The following is a 19,996-nucleotide window of genomic DNA, read 5'->3' as shown; positions in this document are numbered from 1 at the left end:
CTCTGCCTGGCAACACAGAAATCAAGGTACTGGGGCCGTGTCGATGGCCAAGTGGTGCTACCCGACTGTGACGCCACCCTTCACAGGGCGCGACCTGTTGTGCACACAGATGTAGCCTTGTTTCTCAAGGCAGATGCGAGACGTGGGCTGGCCTCCTGCCTGGCCACAGATCTGGGGTGCGGCTTTCTGCTAATGCACGGGGCTCCCTGGGACCTGCTTCTGAGAGCCGTTATCCATGAAGCTGATGTCAGAGCCCCTGCTCCTCAGGAGAGGGAAACTAGTAAAAATGAGGGCAGCGTCATTACTTTCAAAATGCCTTGTCTACATGTGGCCCTGATGAGTGTAAAAAGCACTAAGAGCTCTGTCCCAGCTATATTCGGCTCTTGTTAGTTTAAGGGCTTCTCATTCAGGCAAAGGCAGACCGCCAGTGGACAATCAGGTGTTGTGTGAGGACCACGCCCGCTCTCCTCTACTGGACTAAATGGCAGGTTCTCTGTTTGGATGAGACCAGGGAACTTTTGTATTGTTGGGGAGCACAGAGCTATCTGTAATACACAAACACTCCATGGAGAACGTACATTGGAAGGTGAACATCAGTACAAGACAGAGTCCACAAAGTCCACTCCTCAGGCCAACCTTCAGCTGTCATCCGTACTAAGCTGCAGTCACGTCATTACAATTTCAAAGTCATTAAAGTAAGATATGAGAGAGCCTTTATCGACAGCATCGCCTGCTCTCGCCAGGAGGGAGAACAGTGGCTAAGCTGCCAAGGGCATCACTGTCTCCACCACCATCAAAGACATAGCCTCGGCCTGCCTCACGCACGGTCCCCCCTGAAGCCCCACCACACCCCAGAGCCTTCTGAGTTCCGTTAGCCCTGTAGCAGTTCTTCCGCAGAAAGCCCCGAAGGATCATGACAAGCTTTCTTAACAACAACAAAGGAGTCCCAGTTGGATGAAAGTGTTTCTCAACCGAGCTTTTAAAACTGGATTTTCAGATATACAAGAGGACAGGAAACAGATTACTTGGGTTTTTTTTTTTCTTTCTTTCTCTTTTGTCTTTTCATATTGTTTTCTGAATGCAGCTACGATGTTTCTGCCAACAATACAGATAGCAGTGTGGCCAGAAGGGTAACCACCAGCATGGGCAGCGAGCTCAGAGCGCAGCTGGGAGGAGCAGCCATCGACTTTGTGGCTATGTGGCTGGAGAGACCATCCTTCTCGTAATCATGCTGTAAGATAGAATGCTTTCATTACCACCCGCAGGACATACCCACTCCGTCACGTCACACTTTACCTACGCTCTCTACTCTACCTCCCCCTCGCCCTAATGGCTGGCTCCCTCACAGGAAGCTGACCTGAGATTTAACCGCTGACATTAAACTGGCTAACTTATACTTTTACAAGATGGGACCACGAAGTTGAGTGAGATGTGCATCCTTTAGGTCAACTGCTGGCCATGGACTTGCTGCTTGCTCCTTCATGCATCCTTTTTGGGGGGAAGTGTTTGAGGCTGGGGATCACTGCCTTTGTATCTTTTTCTAGAACATCCAATAGACCTCCTGGCTTCCTTCTGACTCCGCCCACCAGGCAAGGAAGGCAAGAAGAACCAGCCAGAGATGTGTAGCTCAGGGGAGACAGCAGGCTCACAGTGAACTTCAGGGACAGATAGGAGCCAGAGCCTTTCCCTGAATGCCTAGCCAAACTTGCAAGAGTTTCGTAGATGAGGATTCCCACAGGGCCAAGGTACTGTCCGACTCCTTAGGGTGTGAGCTCTCTGGCCGACACAGCTATCCTTCCCCATGGCCAGGGCCTCCGTCGCACGGCGCATCCCCTCATGACAGAGGAAGCTCGCCCACAACACACCCAGTTATCTCCTCTTTGTCAGATGCGGAGGGTCTGAGACTAGCTCCATCTCACTATGGGTGGTTGTGAGGTCAGAGGAGCAGCAGGTCAGGGTCCTCTGTCAGGAGGCAGAATGACTCCCAGCCTCTGATTTCAGAGTCTCTCAGCATAGAGCAGGGGACTCAGAGCTGAGGCTGCTTTCTCACTCCTCGTCGTCGTCCACTTAGTTCTAACTTCTTCGTACTGGATCTTAATTCTGCACCCTTCCTGGGCCCAAGACCTCACTGGTCTTCAGATATTATAATGTTATATATTACATACCCGGGTAAAGAAACCAAAAGGAAATGCCACTTACATCAGAAAGACAGAGGTGTGTACCGCCCGACACATTGGATTTCAGCTTCTGTGCCTGGAGAGAGACAAAGGGGAAAAAATGCTCTCAGACATAACAGGGATGAGTAATTAATTATGATCCATTAATCAACAGTCTAGGGCATGGCCGGATGGTAAATACGGGAAGCACCACTATGAGCCCCATCTGTAATTTACAACGTTCAAGTGGTTGCCTAATAAAGAGATCGCAGGTAAGGTTAATTTTAATTATATATTTTATTTAACCAACTGTATTATCGTTTCAACATGAAATCGATATAAGAAATTAATGAGATATTTGGCATTCTTCCTTCCCAGGTCTTCAAACTCCAATGTCTGGCCCTGCGTATCTCTGTTCAGGGCTGCCCTATCCCAGAGCTCAGTTGCTGCCTGTCACTGGTAGCTGTGTCAGAGAAGGCACAGGCTGGACGGAGACAATGAAGAAAGAGCCAGGAAATGGTGACTCATTTATCTTCCTGGGTAGTAATCTGGGGAATGTACATTTTAGTTTAAAAATGCCACAACAGACATGACCACATAGCAGTAAGAGAGACTCCTGGAAACCTTTTTCTTCGCTTATTTGCCAACTCGTTGCCGCTGTCAACAAACATCAAGGAGCTCTTCACATTGCTAATGCTGGGCAAGGGGGAGGAGCTGAATGGATTCTGGGCTCACAGGGATCCCCCCCCCCACTCCCCATTTTCTGGCAGGCGGTTCTGTGGGTGGGGAGTCTTTCATACAGATGCTCACCAGGAGAGACACGGCACTACAGACCCTGTGCTGGTTTGAACGAGAGTGGCCCCCACAGCCTAATCTCTTTGAATGTTTGCTTCTCAGTTGGTGAACTGTTCAGCAAGGATTAGGAGGTGTGGCCTTGTTGGAGGAGGTGTGGCCTTGTTGGAGGAGGTGTGCCAGTGGAGGAGGGGTTGAAGTTTCCAAGCCCCCATCTCTCTCCCATCCACCACCAACCTCCACCTCCCACCCGCCTGAGACTGTGGATCAGCTTGAGGCTGCCAACAGCTGCTGCAGCACCACCCCTGCCTGCATGCCCCTACCCCTACCCCGACCCCACCCCACCCCTGCGTGCTTCCTGCCACAATGACCTGGGCTAACTTTCTGAAACTATAAGCAAGCTCTGGAGTAAATGCTTCTTTTTATCTAAGTTGTTCTGATCCTGTCTCCTCACAGCAATAGACCGGTACCTAAGACAAACCCCAATACAGAAATGCCAACTCTGCCTCGGAGGTAGCTGCTAGAGGGCTGAGCAGTGAAGGCCTTAAGCTCTTTCCCTCTTAGCTAGACCAACTCCTCCACCATCCAGCTTATGCTTGAAGTTTGGAGGCAGAGGTATTTCCATCACTCTGGCAGTTGAAATGAACAGCCTTGAAAACTAACCACTCAGTACAACTCGGACAATTTAAGCCCAGAGAAGTTAAGTGATGATGTGCTTATAGAGCCAGGATGCAACCAGGACTCTGCGGTTTATGAAAATGTGCTCATTCCTGGAGCACAGACTTTGTGCAGTTTCTGACCAGCCCTAAATCCACACAAGGAACACTTCCTGTGATACACACGCTCAGCAGGAACAACAGCAGCCCTCTGACACCAAGGGAGCTTGTTTGTAGAGAAGGCAAACCTGGTAAAAGGTCATCACCTTTGGGTCAAGAGGTACCTGAGCAACCAGCTCTGAGAGCCAGACGCCAGCAGGCTGCCTGTGTGCTGTGAGCCGCTGTGAGTCACCAAAGATGCGTGAGGCTGGAAGGACAGCATGCTCACCCAAAGAGCCATTTGTTGACCATAATGCCACCGGGAAGGCATCATAATCTTTACCTACATTTGCATATGCCAGCAGTGAATATGAAATAGAAACCTTTAAGCAGGCTTTAAGAACAAGTCACTGTGAAGCATCCCTGTGCCGCTCAAAGGTCACTAAATGTTATGTATAAGGAGATCAGAGGGGAAATTGGAAGCGGAATTGAACTTACTCAAAAGCCTACTTCTAATCTATAATAACAGCAAGCTCGATCCACTGCTCCGCTACCTACGGAGAGTAATGTGTAGAGCATCACGTTTTATTTCTTGTCAGATTTGGAATTGTGCCCAGACACCCAAATGTCCCTGAAACATCCTATTCTGCCTTTTCTTCACTAGGACACAGATTCAAAAGACAATACCCCCACTGAGGGACCCTCTATGACTAAGCCACTCACGGACTGGCTTTGGGGAACAGGAGGACCTCTGGACAGTGTGGCCTCAAGCTGTGTCTGTAGCCTGGTCACAACAAAGCAGTGGGCCGCGGTGGCTCCCCAGAACGCGTAGCTGGGTGCCTCTCTCACCTGACTAGCCCCCGTGGGCCTGGATCTGCTCAGAAATCCCGTATACTTACACTCTATGCTCCTGTCACTGTATCCCTGTCACCATGGAACCAGGGACCGCCTTAGGAGCCGTTCCTGTGCTTAAATGATTATTATAGCCAGCTCCCGTGTCACTCAAGAGAATGTCTGTGGTCGTTATTTACGGGCCCTAAGTCTGAGCCATCTGTGACCCCTGTTCCCCAAAGCAGCATTCTGTGCACCCCTAACAGCCGGAGGACCATCCTGGTGGGCACAACTGCACAAGGTGCTGCATCTAAGTGAGAACGGAGGGTTCCCGTGGCAGCCTTCCCGTGGCAGCACTGAGAGGCTTGGCTGCGCACAGGCCAAGGCAGGCTCTAAATCCTGCTGCCAGAAAGCACTTAGCCTCCTGTGGGGAGATCTGGTACTGGGGATGTCACCACAACCCCAGCGGAGGGTCAACACAGTGGTCTTGCAGGCTCTCCTGGAACCTAGCAGGAGACACTGTAAGGTATGTGGCACTAGCCAGAAGGTGAAGACAGATGGCACTTGGGCACTTGAGCACTGAAATCAAAGGACTGCATACACATGAGACGTTTTTAAGCCCCTCACCTGATGAGATGCAGGCCACAGGGTCCAGGCCTAGCCTGGAACTAACTACAGTCCAAGCGCGTCATCTAGTGTACCGTGCTACATGTGGGCAGCAGGCAGAGGGGCAGAACCGGCCTCACACATGTGCTCCGCAGCTGGTTACATGCTTACTCTTATGTTCAGCACGACGCCCAGTGACCACTGAGCATCAGAAACATACCACTGCAGACCTAGAGTCTCCTTATGAAAAGCTGGGTCACAAACCCACTTGTAAGCCCAAAGAACCTGTCATTTCTATGTTTTGAAGATTTTCATACTGTATGTTTTTAAAGACATCATTAAACAATCAGTCTTGCTAGTCAGTTTTGATAAATTCAAACATTAAATTACAGGGCACTACAGTCTTGTTTTACTTGCTAAAAACTGAGATGGAATCAAGGGAATTACATACATTCTCACACACACACACAGAGATACATACTACACACAAGCATGCACACAGGCACACACACAGATATAACACACACACACACACACACACACACACACACACACACACACACACACACACGCACGCACACCTTCTGACATTTTGCTGACAGCAAAACAAGCTCAAAAATGGAACCACAGCTGATGTCCCCGAAGTATCAACTGGCAAAGCCAAGGGTCCCATAAAGGTATGCTGGCACAGGATATGGGGGTCTCTGTGGTCCTCTGATATCTGATAGTGACAGAACACAGAGTCATCTGACTCAGAGCCCAGGCACCCCACACCTACATGAACACGGACCCAGTGGCCACTGGCTTTAAAGAACAGTATGTCTTTAAAAACAAGAAGAAAAGGGAAGTCTAACAGTTAATTTGAACAACTATTACAGTAGGCTGAAACGTGAACTGTTTAATGTGTTTTATGAAAGCATGTTTCCTATCAGTTAATTCTTGGCCCTGTGGTTTGGGGGGCAAGACTCCTGGCTGCTTTGTGGGAAATGCTGCCACCCAGACACAGTACCTCAGTTTTCATTCCAAGCATAAAATAAGGCGAACATATGCTTCGAACGCCTCCCCTACGTTCTAGAAAGCCATAGAAACTTGCCCTTTGCAGTCTCCATAAGCTTTGTCCCTCCAGCAGCTGTTAGGAAATCATCCCTGGTGATAATCAGGAAGTCCAAGCATGTCACGTAATAGAATTTCCAGGGCTCTATAATTGGAGGCCAGACCTCACCAGTCCCTGGCACCAGAGGGTTAATAAATGCATTAGATGCCGTTAACCTCTGGTACCTGGAGTCAGAGCAGCCTCTCTGTCTTCTACCTCAGGCATCAGCATTTGGAAAGCAAGCCTTTGTGCCAACAGCACTCCAGTGCAGGACACGCGGGCACACGTGTAATCTACAGCTGGCAGTGGAGTCCCCACCTGCTTCTGCCCACAGCAGGCTCTCGGGACTCTGGGGACAGCTAAGGTTTGTGAGCAGCATGCCTGGTCTGTTTGTGGAATTGGAGACTTAAAAGTGCATCCACGCAGAGCCTGGCCTTTGCTGCCCCAGGACTCCATTTCTGTTGAGAAGCCAGAGTTTAATCTCGGGTTTTTAGGCAGCTGTCAGCCAGCAGGGCATGGAACATTTCTCTGTTCTCCTCCATGCAGGAGAAAAGCCGCTCGCTCTCTGCTCTAACTCCAGGAAATAAAACCAGAAGAAGCTGCCCAATCCAATAGCAACAGACTGGCCTGGCTACAGCCACAGAGTCATAATTAATGTGCTCTGGCTCTTTTCTCTCTCACTTTACTGATTAGAGAGATTTGCTACATTAGGAACCTGTTTGCTTAATGGCAGAATACAAGCAATAAACAGAGAAATACACAGGCTGTAAAACACAATCAACTTTGCTCTCACTAAGTTCCTGGCTGCATCTATCACAATTGTCAATACCAGCTCATTAGCATAGGAGCCTCTTCTGTGGCATAAATTGGGACTCTGGCTGAAGTAGTCCACAGGCGAAAGCCAGGACTTGGAGCCACTTGCTTCTCAGTTTAAATATGTGTATTTGGTGTTCAAGGGATACGGGTGCATGCCTAATCCCAAGGGAAACCGAGCAGGTAACTTGCCACACAGGGCCTAGTTCTCGCATGGCACCTGAATCACAGATTCACCTGACGATGCTCAGTTATAGCTCATACCTGCTATGCAACGAGTGTACAGTGTAACTGATCTGCATCTGCCCAAACTAACTTCTGCAGGTAGAGAGGAAACAGAAGGAAGAAGCCACCACCGACGGGGGAATCCCAGCGAAGCTGTTGTGAGCTACTGTAGTGTGTTCTCAAGCCTTCCACACTCTGCGGCTTTTGGGTGGATTTTTGCTTCTGGCTTTTGGGAGAACTGGAGAGGTTTTTTTAATTGCCAATCTGGTCACAAGTGATTGGCCAGCCTTTCTCCACTGTCTACTTTGAAACTCACCCTCCCTACTAACTTGGTAACAACTGCTTGCGGCCACTAGCTTGAATAATTCGCAGTACCGTCGGCTTTGCAAAGCAAGTGAACACATAAGGCCTGCTTGGAGGCTCTGGACCTGGCCATCTGTCTCCTAGAGCCTGTGCTCAGCAGGGAAGGGACCCACTTCCTCCGAGTTCCATCAGGAAGAGGGAAGGGACTGAGAAGAGAGCTGAGGTGGACCGGGAGCCACCTCTGAAAGGGCTGACTATGGTCATGCTTAGAATTCCTACTGCTGACTGCATGTTCACCTTGACCTCCTCTTGCCTCAGAACACACGTCCCTGTTGCCTGCGCATCAGCCAAAGGCTCTCACTTAGAAGGCAAAGGGTCCTCACTCAGTAGGACTGTGTTTAGATGAGGCTTCATGCATCTTGGCATACTAAAAGGAAGTAAGACTTGTGTGGGGCTCTCTTTGGTCTCTGGACAGTCTTGGACTGAGATAGGATTTATTATTATTATTATTATTATTATTATTATTATTATTATTATTATTAAAATAGAATAATAGAAAAAGGCGAACTCTGAGGTTAATTTAGCTTCCATGAGTATTATATGAAAGAGCTGGTGGTTCATGATCACCCTTAAGATTTTAAAATGGATGCCATGAAGGAGACACAAAACAGACATAGATCCAGGAGGACATGTCACCACTCCCCGTTAGCTACGCCATCCCCTGGGCCTGGCCATCAGTCTCCCACACATGAGAGGATGCTCAAAGGCCACTGCTGTAATTCAACACTAATGGCAGGACATCTGTGGCCTGGAGCGCAACAGGACGCCACCGCTGAGCTTTTACAATACCACACAGTCATCTCGAGATGTCTGTTTTTGCTTTTCCCCATGTTGGGGGGCAAACACGGGTTGCAAAACACACCACAGAACTGTGTGTTTCCATTCATCGTTAGCTTGCTTGATTAGTAAAATATTCAGACAAGAAGCAATTATGAGCAGCAGTTTAGAAAATGATGCCCAATTAACAGCGATGCTAAACAATGTGTGAAAGGCGTTTTGGTTTGGGGGTGTCTGCTCGGGGAGGGAGGTGCTCTGTGCTGCAAACATTCAGACACCACGGCACAAAGCAAGGAGAGACGGCCCTGTAGTAAAACATCTACTTCTAAACATCTGCAGCTGGAAATGCAAATCTGTAAGAGCAGTGGCAAGGATTCCTAGCCATCCTCCATCAAGAGTGCAGCAGCCTGTCCCACCGGACGCGCAGTCTCATCACATCAGCCGGTATTTATTAAGCCTCTCACTCTCTGGTGCATTTATGTTTAGCTGAGTGCAGACCCATAATGGCCTTATGACTTATGACGGTAACTAGGGTTTGATATAAAAAATAGTAATTAAAAAATATCTACTGGGCTTGAGAAATGGCCCAGCGGTTAAAAGCACTGGCTGCTCCTTCAGAGGCCCGAGTTCAATTCCCAGCACCCACATGGCAGCTCACAACTGTCTTTAACTCCAGTTTCAGAGGATCCGACACCCTCTCACAGACATACCCGTGGGCAAAATGCCAATGCAAATAAAATAAATAAATTTTTAAAAATATCTACTGTCTCAAGACCAAGCAGGCACTTTGGTTCACTCTCTACTTGGAAGACGGCATGTGCTTAGTGCTACAAAATAAATGAGAGATTGATAAATAAAGTAAATCAAATTTTTGTTTTTTTAAATTGTGTACTTAACAGAGAAAAATATTCCAGAAAACACAGGAAAACCAAGTAGCCTAAAACCGATGACTGTAATTGTTCCTACTGCTAAGAATCTTCCTGAGAGTCTACTTCCCTTTTACCAACTATCTGCTGTAGGAGGGTAGGCCCGCTTGGCACAGGTTAGACATTGGGGCTCAGAGGGGCCACACAGAAATCTGAACACACTTTCTCAGACCTCAGCGCCCTCGAATACAGCACTAGATCAGACCCCTGTCCCTTAGTTCCCATAATCCTTATGTGCAACCTTAGAAGTAGATCTTAGTTTTCTGCTGTCAGACGAGGGCAATTTCTACAGGCACAACAACGACTGGTCCCGCAGCAACATGGACAGAGCTAACGCAGACGGGAGGGGGCTTGAAAGGGACGGACCGAGTAGCTTTCGCTCTCTTAAGGGACGGTGACGTAGCTGCCTCGCATCATCATCTCTGACGCCCCTGGAATTTGAGTGGCAGACAGAAGGACAGCCGTTTGGGAGGGAAAACTCCCTAAACATCTGTCAGTGCCCAATTTCCTAGCTTCCCTACTAGGTATCATCCTCCATAATATGGCTCCTCTAGGGCCTGTGAAATAAGAGAGGAAGTGGGAGGGGGAAGCAGAGGTTCACAGCAGATTTCTCCACAGTGGGTCCCATGGTTCCAGCACTGTGGAGCCTATTACTCAGGGAGGCACGGTTGGTTAGAAGTCCTATGGAAAAAAGGTCAGTAGGGAATTCAAGAAATTGGATTTATTTATAGTATGAGATCTAAGTGTGCTCAGAGGTATTCTCGTAGGTTACCCAGAACAAGAGAGCGTATTTATATTCAAGATACGGCAGACATCCTGTTCCTTTTTATTAAGCATGTTTATTACCCAGCAATTGGGTTAAGCAATTGTCCGAGGCTAAATTACTGTCCTTCTGATGGGCTTTGGCCATGCTGCCCTCTGGGCCACAGGCCCAGGTAGACTAACAGCCCTTTCCTGAATGTAGCGATGGGGGGGGGGGGGGGCGGGGGGCAGAGGCGGTAATCATCAGAGCTCAGCTCAGGTTTTGAGATAGGTGGTTTTAAACCTGCTAAGGAGACGATGCAGTGAATGGGTGAACACAAACAAGGGGTTCAACCCAACGCCCACTTCTACAGGGAGCAGATGCTCCCATCCGCACAGGCTCCTCCTGGCTCACAGTCAACAAGGGGCCACTAACCCTGTGACCGAACCCCTCCCTGGGGTGGGAAGGGTTTGATCTGTGCAATCGCCCCAACTGTCCAGGCAGCGGGGCTCTCCAGGCCCATAGGAGAGATGACAAATCCCAAGATCAGGGGGTCAAGAGACTCTTCCTCTCCGTCTGCGGGGCTCTCTGACGCCATTGTAGCCCTCTTCAGCACCATCTGCCCAAGGATAACTCCAACACGCTATCACCTGGAAAATGACCATCCCCCTCTGGTCTGCACGAGCCTCTGCCAGCCCTCAGCACACTCGCTGTCATGTTTTGTTGCTTGAGGGAAATTAGCTTAAGATGCATTTCAGGGACAGGAGAGCTTGCTCAGGGACATTCCAGCAGATCCAAACTGGACCCCTAACAGCCATATGCAGGCTCACACCCACCTGTGAACTCCAGTACCAGGAGGTCACACCTCCACAGGCGCTTCAAGCACATGGTGCACAGGCTAACCTATGGGCAAAACAGCCACATGCGGGAGACTTTAAAGCACATTTCAGTCTTCAGAAAAACGAATGGAAGTGTTGCCTGAACTCACCCTACGGCCACAGGATAAGGAAGCACAGCCATCTAATGCCATTATAAAACCAAGCAGTAATGAACTAGTGCCTCCGGTCCCTGGACTGTAGCCCAGAGAGGAAAGAGCCCTGCCACAAGTGCCGTTTCTACGATACACAGTCAGTCCAACAGGGCCCTGCTACTGCATCCCTAAATGGCCTGTGCCACACGACCCTGTCTGTGCACCTGGCCTGGAGTTACTTGCTGTGTTGATGCTGGTTGTCCAATGGCACATTTCAAAGATACAGTAACAGACACTACGGTTTCAATGACAGAATGAGATGGCGCCTTCTTCTCCATGCTGCATGCTAACATTTTATGACTCATAATGATAACATATAATTAAATTATTATAACGCAAGGCTCCCATTTTTGCTGCTCACTTTACAGAGCAAGTTACCCACGAGTGTTAATAAGGGTCTCCGTTAGACTTAGGAACTGGAGTTGAGACTCTGTGACCAAGGAGATGTCCGCGAAAAGGAAAATACTTCTGAAAGAGAGAAGCAATTTATTGCCTGTTCAGCTGAGGCTCTTTGGCCTGGCCGGTTCTCTTCCCTCTGAGCTCACTCATCAAATAGTTTTATTCTATTTACAGGAGATTAGGGATAAAAGAGGGGGGGAAAAAACTGTAACCTAGAGTTACTTCACTATGTGTGCTTAATTGGGAAGGTGTCTAGTTGAGAAAAATAGGTCTCTGTTGAAAGGGGGACATCTGGGTTCATTAAAGGTGTGCAATAGATTTTGATAAAAGCTATTTTTCTAAGTCATTAAATTGGCTTTAAGGAACTTTACATTCTCCTTCATTTGAACAATTATTAAACTATAAAATAGAATTGCACAATTGCAAAAACTGTAATCTGAAATTTTACAGCCAGCCATAAAATGCTGTATTATTAACTATACTGAAGATGCTCGAGCCCATTTACAACTTTTTAAATGAATTACAAAACCCTTTACTGCTGATAAAATAATCTTAAATTACAGCATTATGTATTCTAACAATATGCTGAACCTAAGCCTGCTACAATGCAAACACGCCAATCACAAGGAAATTGTTACCTGAATTAAGTTTTTACAAGCCCACGATCTGATAACAGCTGCTGCCTGGAGGCAGCCCAACACCTGATCTGCAGGCTGGCGGGGACAGCATGTCGTCCACGCAGGTGCAGCTTTCAATGTCCCTTCAACCACTGGCCAACCAGGAATCAGAGCGCCAGAGTGGAAAGGCCTCACAGGTGACACTTAGTAGGTAGGACCCCTGGGATTTTAGGCAAGGATTGGTATGACAGTAATTTTGTCCTTAATACCATCCCATAACATCACCTCTTCCTCCTTCCTTCCTTCTTCCTTGTATTCCAATTGCTTGGTTACTGAGACATCTGCACAAGTTAGTCACAAGTTGATATGCAGGTGGGGGGTATGTGTAGGCCCCTACTGGGAAGCCTGGCCCCAAGAGGCGGTTCCTGATTAGGGGAGTTGGTTACAGCCTGCCTGCTTCCTCAGCCATGCGGGTCTGTACATACAAGTGAATTGGCATTTAGGCTCTCTTGGCTTGTGCAGCAGCCTTAATGGAGTGCTGCCCAGTTTGAGTTCTGAATCAAACTCTCTCTTGGTTCAAGGATTCTGAAAACACTCTATAAGCAGTTATTCCAGAAAGCATTTTTATGGCAGCCTCTTTCTTCCCAGGGCCAACATGGGTTGATTCAGGGATTCAGCTTCCTGGGAGCTCCTCTTCTAGCACGTGCAAAGAGGAGGATCCAATCCAACCTCCCCGGCAGCCTCCATGCTGCGAGGACCTGAGCCCACCAGCTAAGGACTGGAACCACTCAGTAACCTGGTCCACAGCTCTGCCATGAGGCCTCTGGGGAGTAAAGGAATAGGACATTGCATCCATGTGTTAGTCAGCATATGCCACAGCTCCCAGACCAGGGAAATAACCTCACTCTGGGCACAGGAGCATTGTGCGCAGGCAGTGTGGGGGATACCCAATAGTTTTTTTTTTGAACAGGACAAACGTAACCCTGAGACATGGAACGCACCCTGCATTACACAGTAATGGCAAAAAAGCCCCCAAAGATGGAAACCCAGTGTGTCTCGGATTTACAAAGGGGACAGATCTCTGGGTCCCCGAGGGACCATCTCCCTCGATCAGATCCTGGGCATGTCTCTGAGGATTCATCTAGATGAGGCTGACTAAGGGGGGCAGAGCCCCCCTAACTGTGGGTAGCACCAACTCTGCAGGCTAAGGCTGACTTAGTATAGAGTGGGCTGAACGCTAACGCTCATCACTGTCCAGTTCTTGGCTGTGGATGCAGTGTGACCAGTGGCCTTGGGTTCCTGCTGCCATGCTCCCCCCTCCATGGGGGACTGCTTCCTGTCCACCTGAAAACAAAGCCTTCCCTCCATAGCTTGCTTCTCATCAGCTGTTTTGTCACAGCAAAGGGAACTGCAAGACCCCAATGCCACTGATACTGTGTATCCCCAAGGATGTCTTAAACAAAAGGCCTTCTGTGACCAGGAATCAAGAACTTTACTAAGACTCAAAGCTGCCTGGAGGCTTTAGGATCCTCGCAGCCAATCCTTCTGAAACTCTTGTCCCCTAGTCTGTCATACTTTGGTTTGGTACCAGCCCTGTTACCCAGTGTCCTATGTGCAAAGTCTCCTTTGAGACATCCCTTGGAGGGCACTCAGAGTGTGCTGCAGCGTCACACACATCACTTAGAATAAAGAGACAGTGAGGTCCTAGAGGGCTACGGACCCCTGCACGTCCCTGAGAGTTAAGAGCTCGAGTCTAAGGCCAGCCTTGCCTGTGGCGGCAGCGGCAAGTGTTAACTTGGAGGCAAAATGCTGTTTGGGGAAAAGCACAATGTCCACGTGTGGTTTTGGTGGCGATAGGGGCTGGAGGTTTCCCTTCTCCAGTTCCCTGCTGTACCCCTGGTGCCTTCGGCGACAGCAACAGTGGGGAAGGAATTAGGTAAGGACACTGATGAGGTCCCCAGGGCCTGACCCCAGTGTGGCACTTACGCCTTTCTCACGAGGACACAGCAAGGAAGCCATCGCAGAAGAACGCCTTCCCCGGGAACTCAACCGCCTCTGCCTGAAGCGTGAACAATCAATTCCTGCTGCTTAAACCCCCACTGCTGGAGCTTTGTTACAACATCTCAAACAGACTAGGACGCGCAGCCGCAGTCCCCAGTTTCACTCTTGTTAGGCAAGAAAGGACCCTTACCACACAGGGAAGGAAACTGCAAGGCGGGGCAAGGGGGCTTCAAGGTGGTCTTCTCGGTGGGTAGTGCGTCTAGGCAAAGTTTACTTTTATCCTGCAAGGGGCTCTCTGGCAAGTCTTGGGAAACGTTAGGCTGCCATAATGGGGCAAAGGTGCTTTTTGGACTGATACTAAATACCCGACAATGCCCAGGACATCCCTCATAATGATTATTCAGGCCAAAATACCCAGAGTACCAACACTGAGTAAGCTTCACCCAGGAGAACTGGCTATCCCAGCTTTGAGGTCCCTAAGTGATTTTGAATGGAATTCCTCAGATTGCCCTGGTGACATGCAGCTCGTGGCCAGCAAATGTCAGATCTCCTACAGAGTACAGGACTCTAAGCTGTGACATGGTCTCATCTCCTCCCCTCTATACTGTCTATATGTACAAAGCTGCACAGGTCACCAAGACCAGAAACCCCCTGGAAGTCAGAACTGAAAGCTATGCTTGGCGCCCCAGAAAGCAGTTCATTTATAGTAAGTTTGGATTGAAAGCAGCCAAGGGTTTCTTAGTGTTAACAGCTCCCTGAAGCCACTTATAGCCAATAGGGACTTGCACGCTTAAAGTCAGAGGTTGCCAAAGCTCTGAGCAAGGCACAGAGACAGAATACAGTGGGTCCTATTTCTACCGTCTTGGCTACCTCACTAGTAACTTGCTCTGGTTGTCAAGACTGGAAGACACTGAGGGGAGCCCAGCCTCCTTTTCAACTCCAGTTCCTTATAAAACTTTGGCAGCACTTCTCTAAGCCTGCAACCCCCATCTTAAAACAACCCACTCTGATATGGTATTTTGGCCTAGGAAAGGAATTGATTGATTGGCCTTGTTCCTTATTTCTGAGAGGATTCTTGGCCCTGTCTTTACTCATCAGCCCCATGGATTGTATCTGAGTGTGTGGCCCCGAGCTACTTCGGGATGGAGGCTGGTCACCAGGCAAACCAACCGTGGGTTCTAGGGTTAGAGCTTTGAGCCAAGGCAGTTCAGACTGACCAGACTCCAAGAGAACATCTGAGGAGGGCTGACAGTTATGTTCAGTGATGGTGTGTGTGTGTGTGTGTGTGTGAATGGCTCAGTTCCTATGCCTACTCAATGCAATTCCAACAGAAACATCAGCCACTTGGCTACATGGAGCTTCCTGAGTGGTGAGCACACTCATGTGACCAGAGAATGGGATGCGCTCAGTGCCTGGGGGCGGGGGGCACCCACGTGAATCTCTGACTGACATCTTCTCTGATGGTACCTCATGTGTACCCTTATTTGGCTACCCTGACTTGTACCCCTTTATAACAAAGCTGTCAAGCACAGTGATTTGCTGCGTCCCATGAGTCATTCTGGTGACCAGAACCTTCTTGCATATGTCTGAATCTGTCTGACTTGCTGGTCAGACCACATGCGGGAGGAGAGCCCAGCCTTGATGGGTCTATGGTCTGACAACAGCTTCCGGCTGTAGTGTTGAGATTCAGCTGTGCTGCGGTACACCGGTTGACGTCGGAACCGCCATTGTTACTTTTCTTTATGCTAGTTTATGAGCTGTACTGACACTTCAATCTGCCAGATGTTCAACAACTGATTTAGTGATGAATAACGTTAGCAGGAAGCCAAATGTTTAAAGTCCTCTGATCTAGGTAACACGGGACAGGCACGTTGAAGGCAACAGGAGATGTGGATTTAATGCTGTTCTTTGTTCTTGTGTGAAAAACAGAGAGAGTAGCAGTACTGACCTCCTGGCCACTCTGTACGGACTCTGTCTTACCAACCCCAAGCCATAGGAGGATGAAGGGATTCAAGTTTGGCTCCACTCTAATTTTAATATACTTGTGTTCACACGCATGTGCATGTGTTAGGAGGGGTGTGAGTGGACAGCACTTGTGTGTGAAGGTGAACATTCACACATGTGCGTGTTCATGTAGAGGACAGTCTTGTGTGCTGTTCCTCAAGCTGTCATATGCTTTCTTTTTGAGACAAGGTCCCTCACTGGTCCGGAACTCAACAAGTAGACTAGGCTGGTTGACCAGAAGGCCCCAGGGATCTATCTGTTTCTGCTTTTCCAGAGCTGGGATCACAAGCAGGCACCACTACACTGAACCCTTGATTTCACATGTGCTATTAGGAGCTTGTGGTGGATGATGTTTTATGAATGAGGTTCTAAATCCATCCATTAATAAATCCTAATCCCAGACTGTGACCAGGGGCACACAGGTATGGGAACAGCTACAGTCCTGGTCTGTGAGTCTGAGAGACAAGGCTGGTTCCCGGATACCATCTTTTCTACAACTAAGAGCATCTACTGCTAACAATCATGTCAACATTGGTGAGGAGTTATAGCGAGGCTCTTGGCAGACAGACCCACTCTCCTAACCATGCTGGAGCGGTTCTGACTCACACTGTAGCTCCAGTGAGCAGACTATTAGGACAGAGCTCCCGAGAAAATAATCTAGGTACCAAGATGGAATCTGGAGCCGTTCTAATCTCTCAGGAAAGGCCTGGGTCTTTCCGCTTTGGGTTTCTATTCCTTTCTTGGCCTGAAATACAAAGAACATGCTATCCCTCAGTCCAGACTGTCTGATGGCATTTAGTTCAAAACCTTCTAACAAAGTAAGAAAACACAACCTTAAGAGCTTCAGCGTTCACTTTGCACTGTTGCCTCCTCTGGCATCTTTGGAACAGATTCTCCTTTGTAGCTTCAGCGTCCCCAAGCCATCCTAAGGCACTGCACACACCATGATGGGAGTGCAGCCACTCTCCATGTGCCGAAGGGTTGGCTGGCCCTTGTGCACACTTTCCTTGTTCCTTTATAAAAACAAAAATCTCAAAACATGGATTGTGTCTGACAGCAGAAATTCAGAGAGGTTAAGGAACATGCTTCATGACACAAAATAATAGGGAGACGGAGCCAGCATCCTCACTAACTCCACAGGTCTGACTCCTTCCTGCAGGGTCACTGCTAGGCTGCCTAGCATACTTAGAAGGAAGGCACAGAAGTGCCTGGGGCTGACCCCAGGGTGAAGCAAGCAATGGAGTAACTCAGAGATCTGAATGCCCTGCTCCAGACAGAGCGGGAGGAGCTGCCCTCCTCTCTGCCCTAGGGTTGCCTTCTCACCAGCAAAACCCCAGCACCCTGGCTTCTCTCACAAGTGTCTCTTGTCTCTTCACCAACGGAAGATTAACGGGACGCCAAAGCACCCCATTGCTCTGCAAGCATAAATTGCAAGAAAAACATTTAGAATATTGATTAAGTGTTTCATGCTCGAAGATTTAAATTTACCTCCTGTATTTCCAGGATTAGCTGACATAATGGGGTCAGTCTGCCGGCACAAATGATTTACAGAACACCCACTGGCAGCTTTCCTTTCAAAACTCGACACTTAAAAATTTGTGCTTGGTCACAACCAGCAGAGCCCTGGGTAGTTAGCAGCTCTGGATAATCACCTTCCTGCCGGGAAGGTTCAACATCAGTTCTGGACTGGCGTGGCCCTATCTGGAGTAAAATGGACTTTGTGTGGAATGCATGAGACACTGAAGTGGAGGAGGGAGGGAGGGAGGGAGGGGGAAGCCTTCTAAATAGAGGTCATATTTAATATTCTCAAGCGTAATATATGGAGAGGTAAGTTGACCGTCTTCCCACCATGCCTCCAATTCACCTGGCCCTAGGCGACCTCCTACCAAAGTTCAGCCTACAGTGAAAGCCGGACTGGAAGGGAGTCCAGGCTGTGCAGGGAGACCGGGAGGTGTGGACTGAATTCAGATCCTCACAGCCGCTCTGTGCACCTCACTCTTCTTGGGCGCAAAGAGGGAGCTGAGTATACCTGCTGAGAGCCACTTAGGACTGGAGAGACCCCTGGTGGGTAGACCTATTTCAGGGCACAGGGGCAGCAGGGGAGCTGACTTTGTACTGCTGATTTGGGCAGGGACCACATCTTTCACAACCCAGACCCCTACACTGCTGATCCCCCTTCCCCCAGAATGCTGGTTTCAAGGGTACGGGAAGGGGACCCAAATCCTGGCTGAACACTAGATGGCTTTCCATGTCTCACACCTAGTTTTATTTGGCCCATAGAAAGTTAAATTGGTTGCCTGCACTGTTGCCGACTGCCTATGGCTACCCTGCTAGATCTGGAACAAGGCTGTGCTCTCTGACCTGCTGTATCATGAGCCCAGGCCCAGAGCCCAGGCCGAAGGCTGCAGTGACCAGCCTCCGGCACAGTCAGCCCGTTGACATCTACTCAATCAACCCTAGGATGAAATTAAAACAAAACAGAACCTTGTTTCCCGGTGGGTAAAACACCTGCCACACGAACCCTGACACACAAAGAAGCAACCGCCCACTTGTAATTCCAGCACTAGGGAAGCAGAAAACAGGCAAGTCTCTCCTGTGGCTCACTGACCCACCAGCCACACTTAATCTGGAAATTCCAGCTGAAGAGACGTACTGTTTCAGATAAGGGTGATGGCTTCCTGAGGAGTGGCACATGACCCCCCACCCACACACGCACACTTACACATGTGTACTCGCACCCTCACAACAGGCATGCATACAAGACAGCACACAAACCGAATTTGATTAAGGTATGGTTACTCGTATCTAAAAATCCCAGCACTTGGATGGCTGAGGTAGGCAGAGTGACACAAATTTAAGGTCACCCTGTTGTACAGTGTGAGAGACCCTTTTTCCCAGCTTTTACTAATCCTGGGAGCCGCGCCCCACCCCCCATCCCGATGCTCAATGCGGCACTGCTTTAACTAGACCTGGATCCTCGACGTGAGCAGATGCTGTATCAAGGGTCCTCACTGGGGTGCTGGAGCTAAGCAGTGCACAGTGATTCCACGAGGAAGACTCTCCACTGACAAGCCCCGGAGGTGTTTACTTTTAAATAAGCGGCAAATACGCTCTTTTGGTTCAAAGGCTGCACGTGTTTGCAGCGGCCAGGCCACTCAAGCACACAAATGATAAAGTAACTGGTAGAATTATTCAGATTTCTTTGTTTCTCGTGTGACCATTCCGTACAAGTCAGAGAGATAGGCCAACAACAGCACAGCTTGCATCGTGCTTGTTACTAATGTGACTGCCGATTACTCCTGACATGGGAGCCTGGCAGGTTACCTCAAACCCAGTATTTTACCACCTCGGGGGAGGGGGGGCCCAGCACTTGGACATTTCCTTGACATTTTATACTAATCAATCAAAAAAATGTTAAAGCAGATCCTTCCACGGCTGCCACCCATGAGCCCGTGGTCTCCAGGCCCAGAGCCACCCACTCCCCAGGAGGCTCTGCTGTTGGCTTACTGATAATGACACTTTCAGGCAGACTTTTTTGAGGAAAATAGTGTAGCTCAAGTGTTAAGACAGATTCTTCAGTCCCCAAGAGCCTTCTCATGTTATTGTGTATCTAAAAATATTACAAGAGGGCGCTTCTCAAGAGAAGTAAACTTTAAGGCTGCCAAAGTCTCTGACCGGCTCCAGATCTGTGACCCAATGGGTCCCTCGTTGGTTTAAGTCCCCGTTCTCTTCTGAGTCATGACACAGGCAGCCAGCAGGGACAAACGCCATCCGGGGATATTTCTAGGCCCCTGGCGAATAGAATTCATCCACAGCCAGGCAGGCACAAAGGAAAGGCCTCCTGGGAGCCCTGCGCTGAGAGAGCC

At 49.0% G+C, this 19,996-nt stretch overlaps 1 protein-coding gene across 6 annotated transcripts in view; it reads right to left on the bottom strand.

Moving 5' to 3' along the window:
* Window positions 1-950: 950 nt before the first annotated feature.
* GFRA1 (GDNF family receptor alpha 1) overlaps window positions 951-19,996 on the bottom strand; it is a 201,724-nt gene continuing 182,678 nt past the window's right edge. For all 6 annotated transcript variants that reach the window (XM_084772570.1, XM_084772571.1, XM_084772568.1 and 3 more), the window contains 2 exons: window positions 2,200-2,253; window positions 951-1,231 (listed from right to left, as the gene is read on the bottom strand). In XM_084772570.1, the coding sequence (XP_084628696.1) occupies window positions 1,085-1,231; window positions 2,200-2,253 (201 nt within the window). In that variant the 3' untranslated portion in view covers window positions 951-1,084. The remainder of the gene's footprint in view (window positions 1,232-2,199; window positions 2,254-19,996) is intronic.

The sequence above is a fragment of the Acomys minous genome, assembly GCF_964271855.1.
Source record: "Acomys minous genome assembly, chromosome: 2".
Lineage (NCBI taxonomy): Eukaryota > Metazoa > Chordata > Mammalia > Rodentia > Muridae > Acomys > Acomys minous.
The sequence above is the reverse complement of the archived record's forward strand: the minus strand, read 5'-3'. Positions and strand labels throughout refer to the sequence as shown.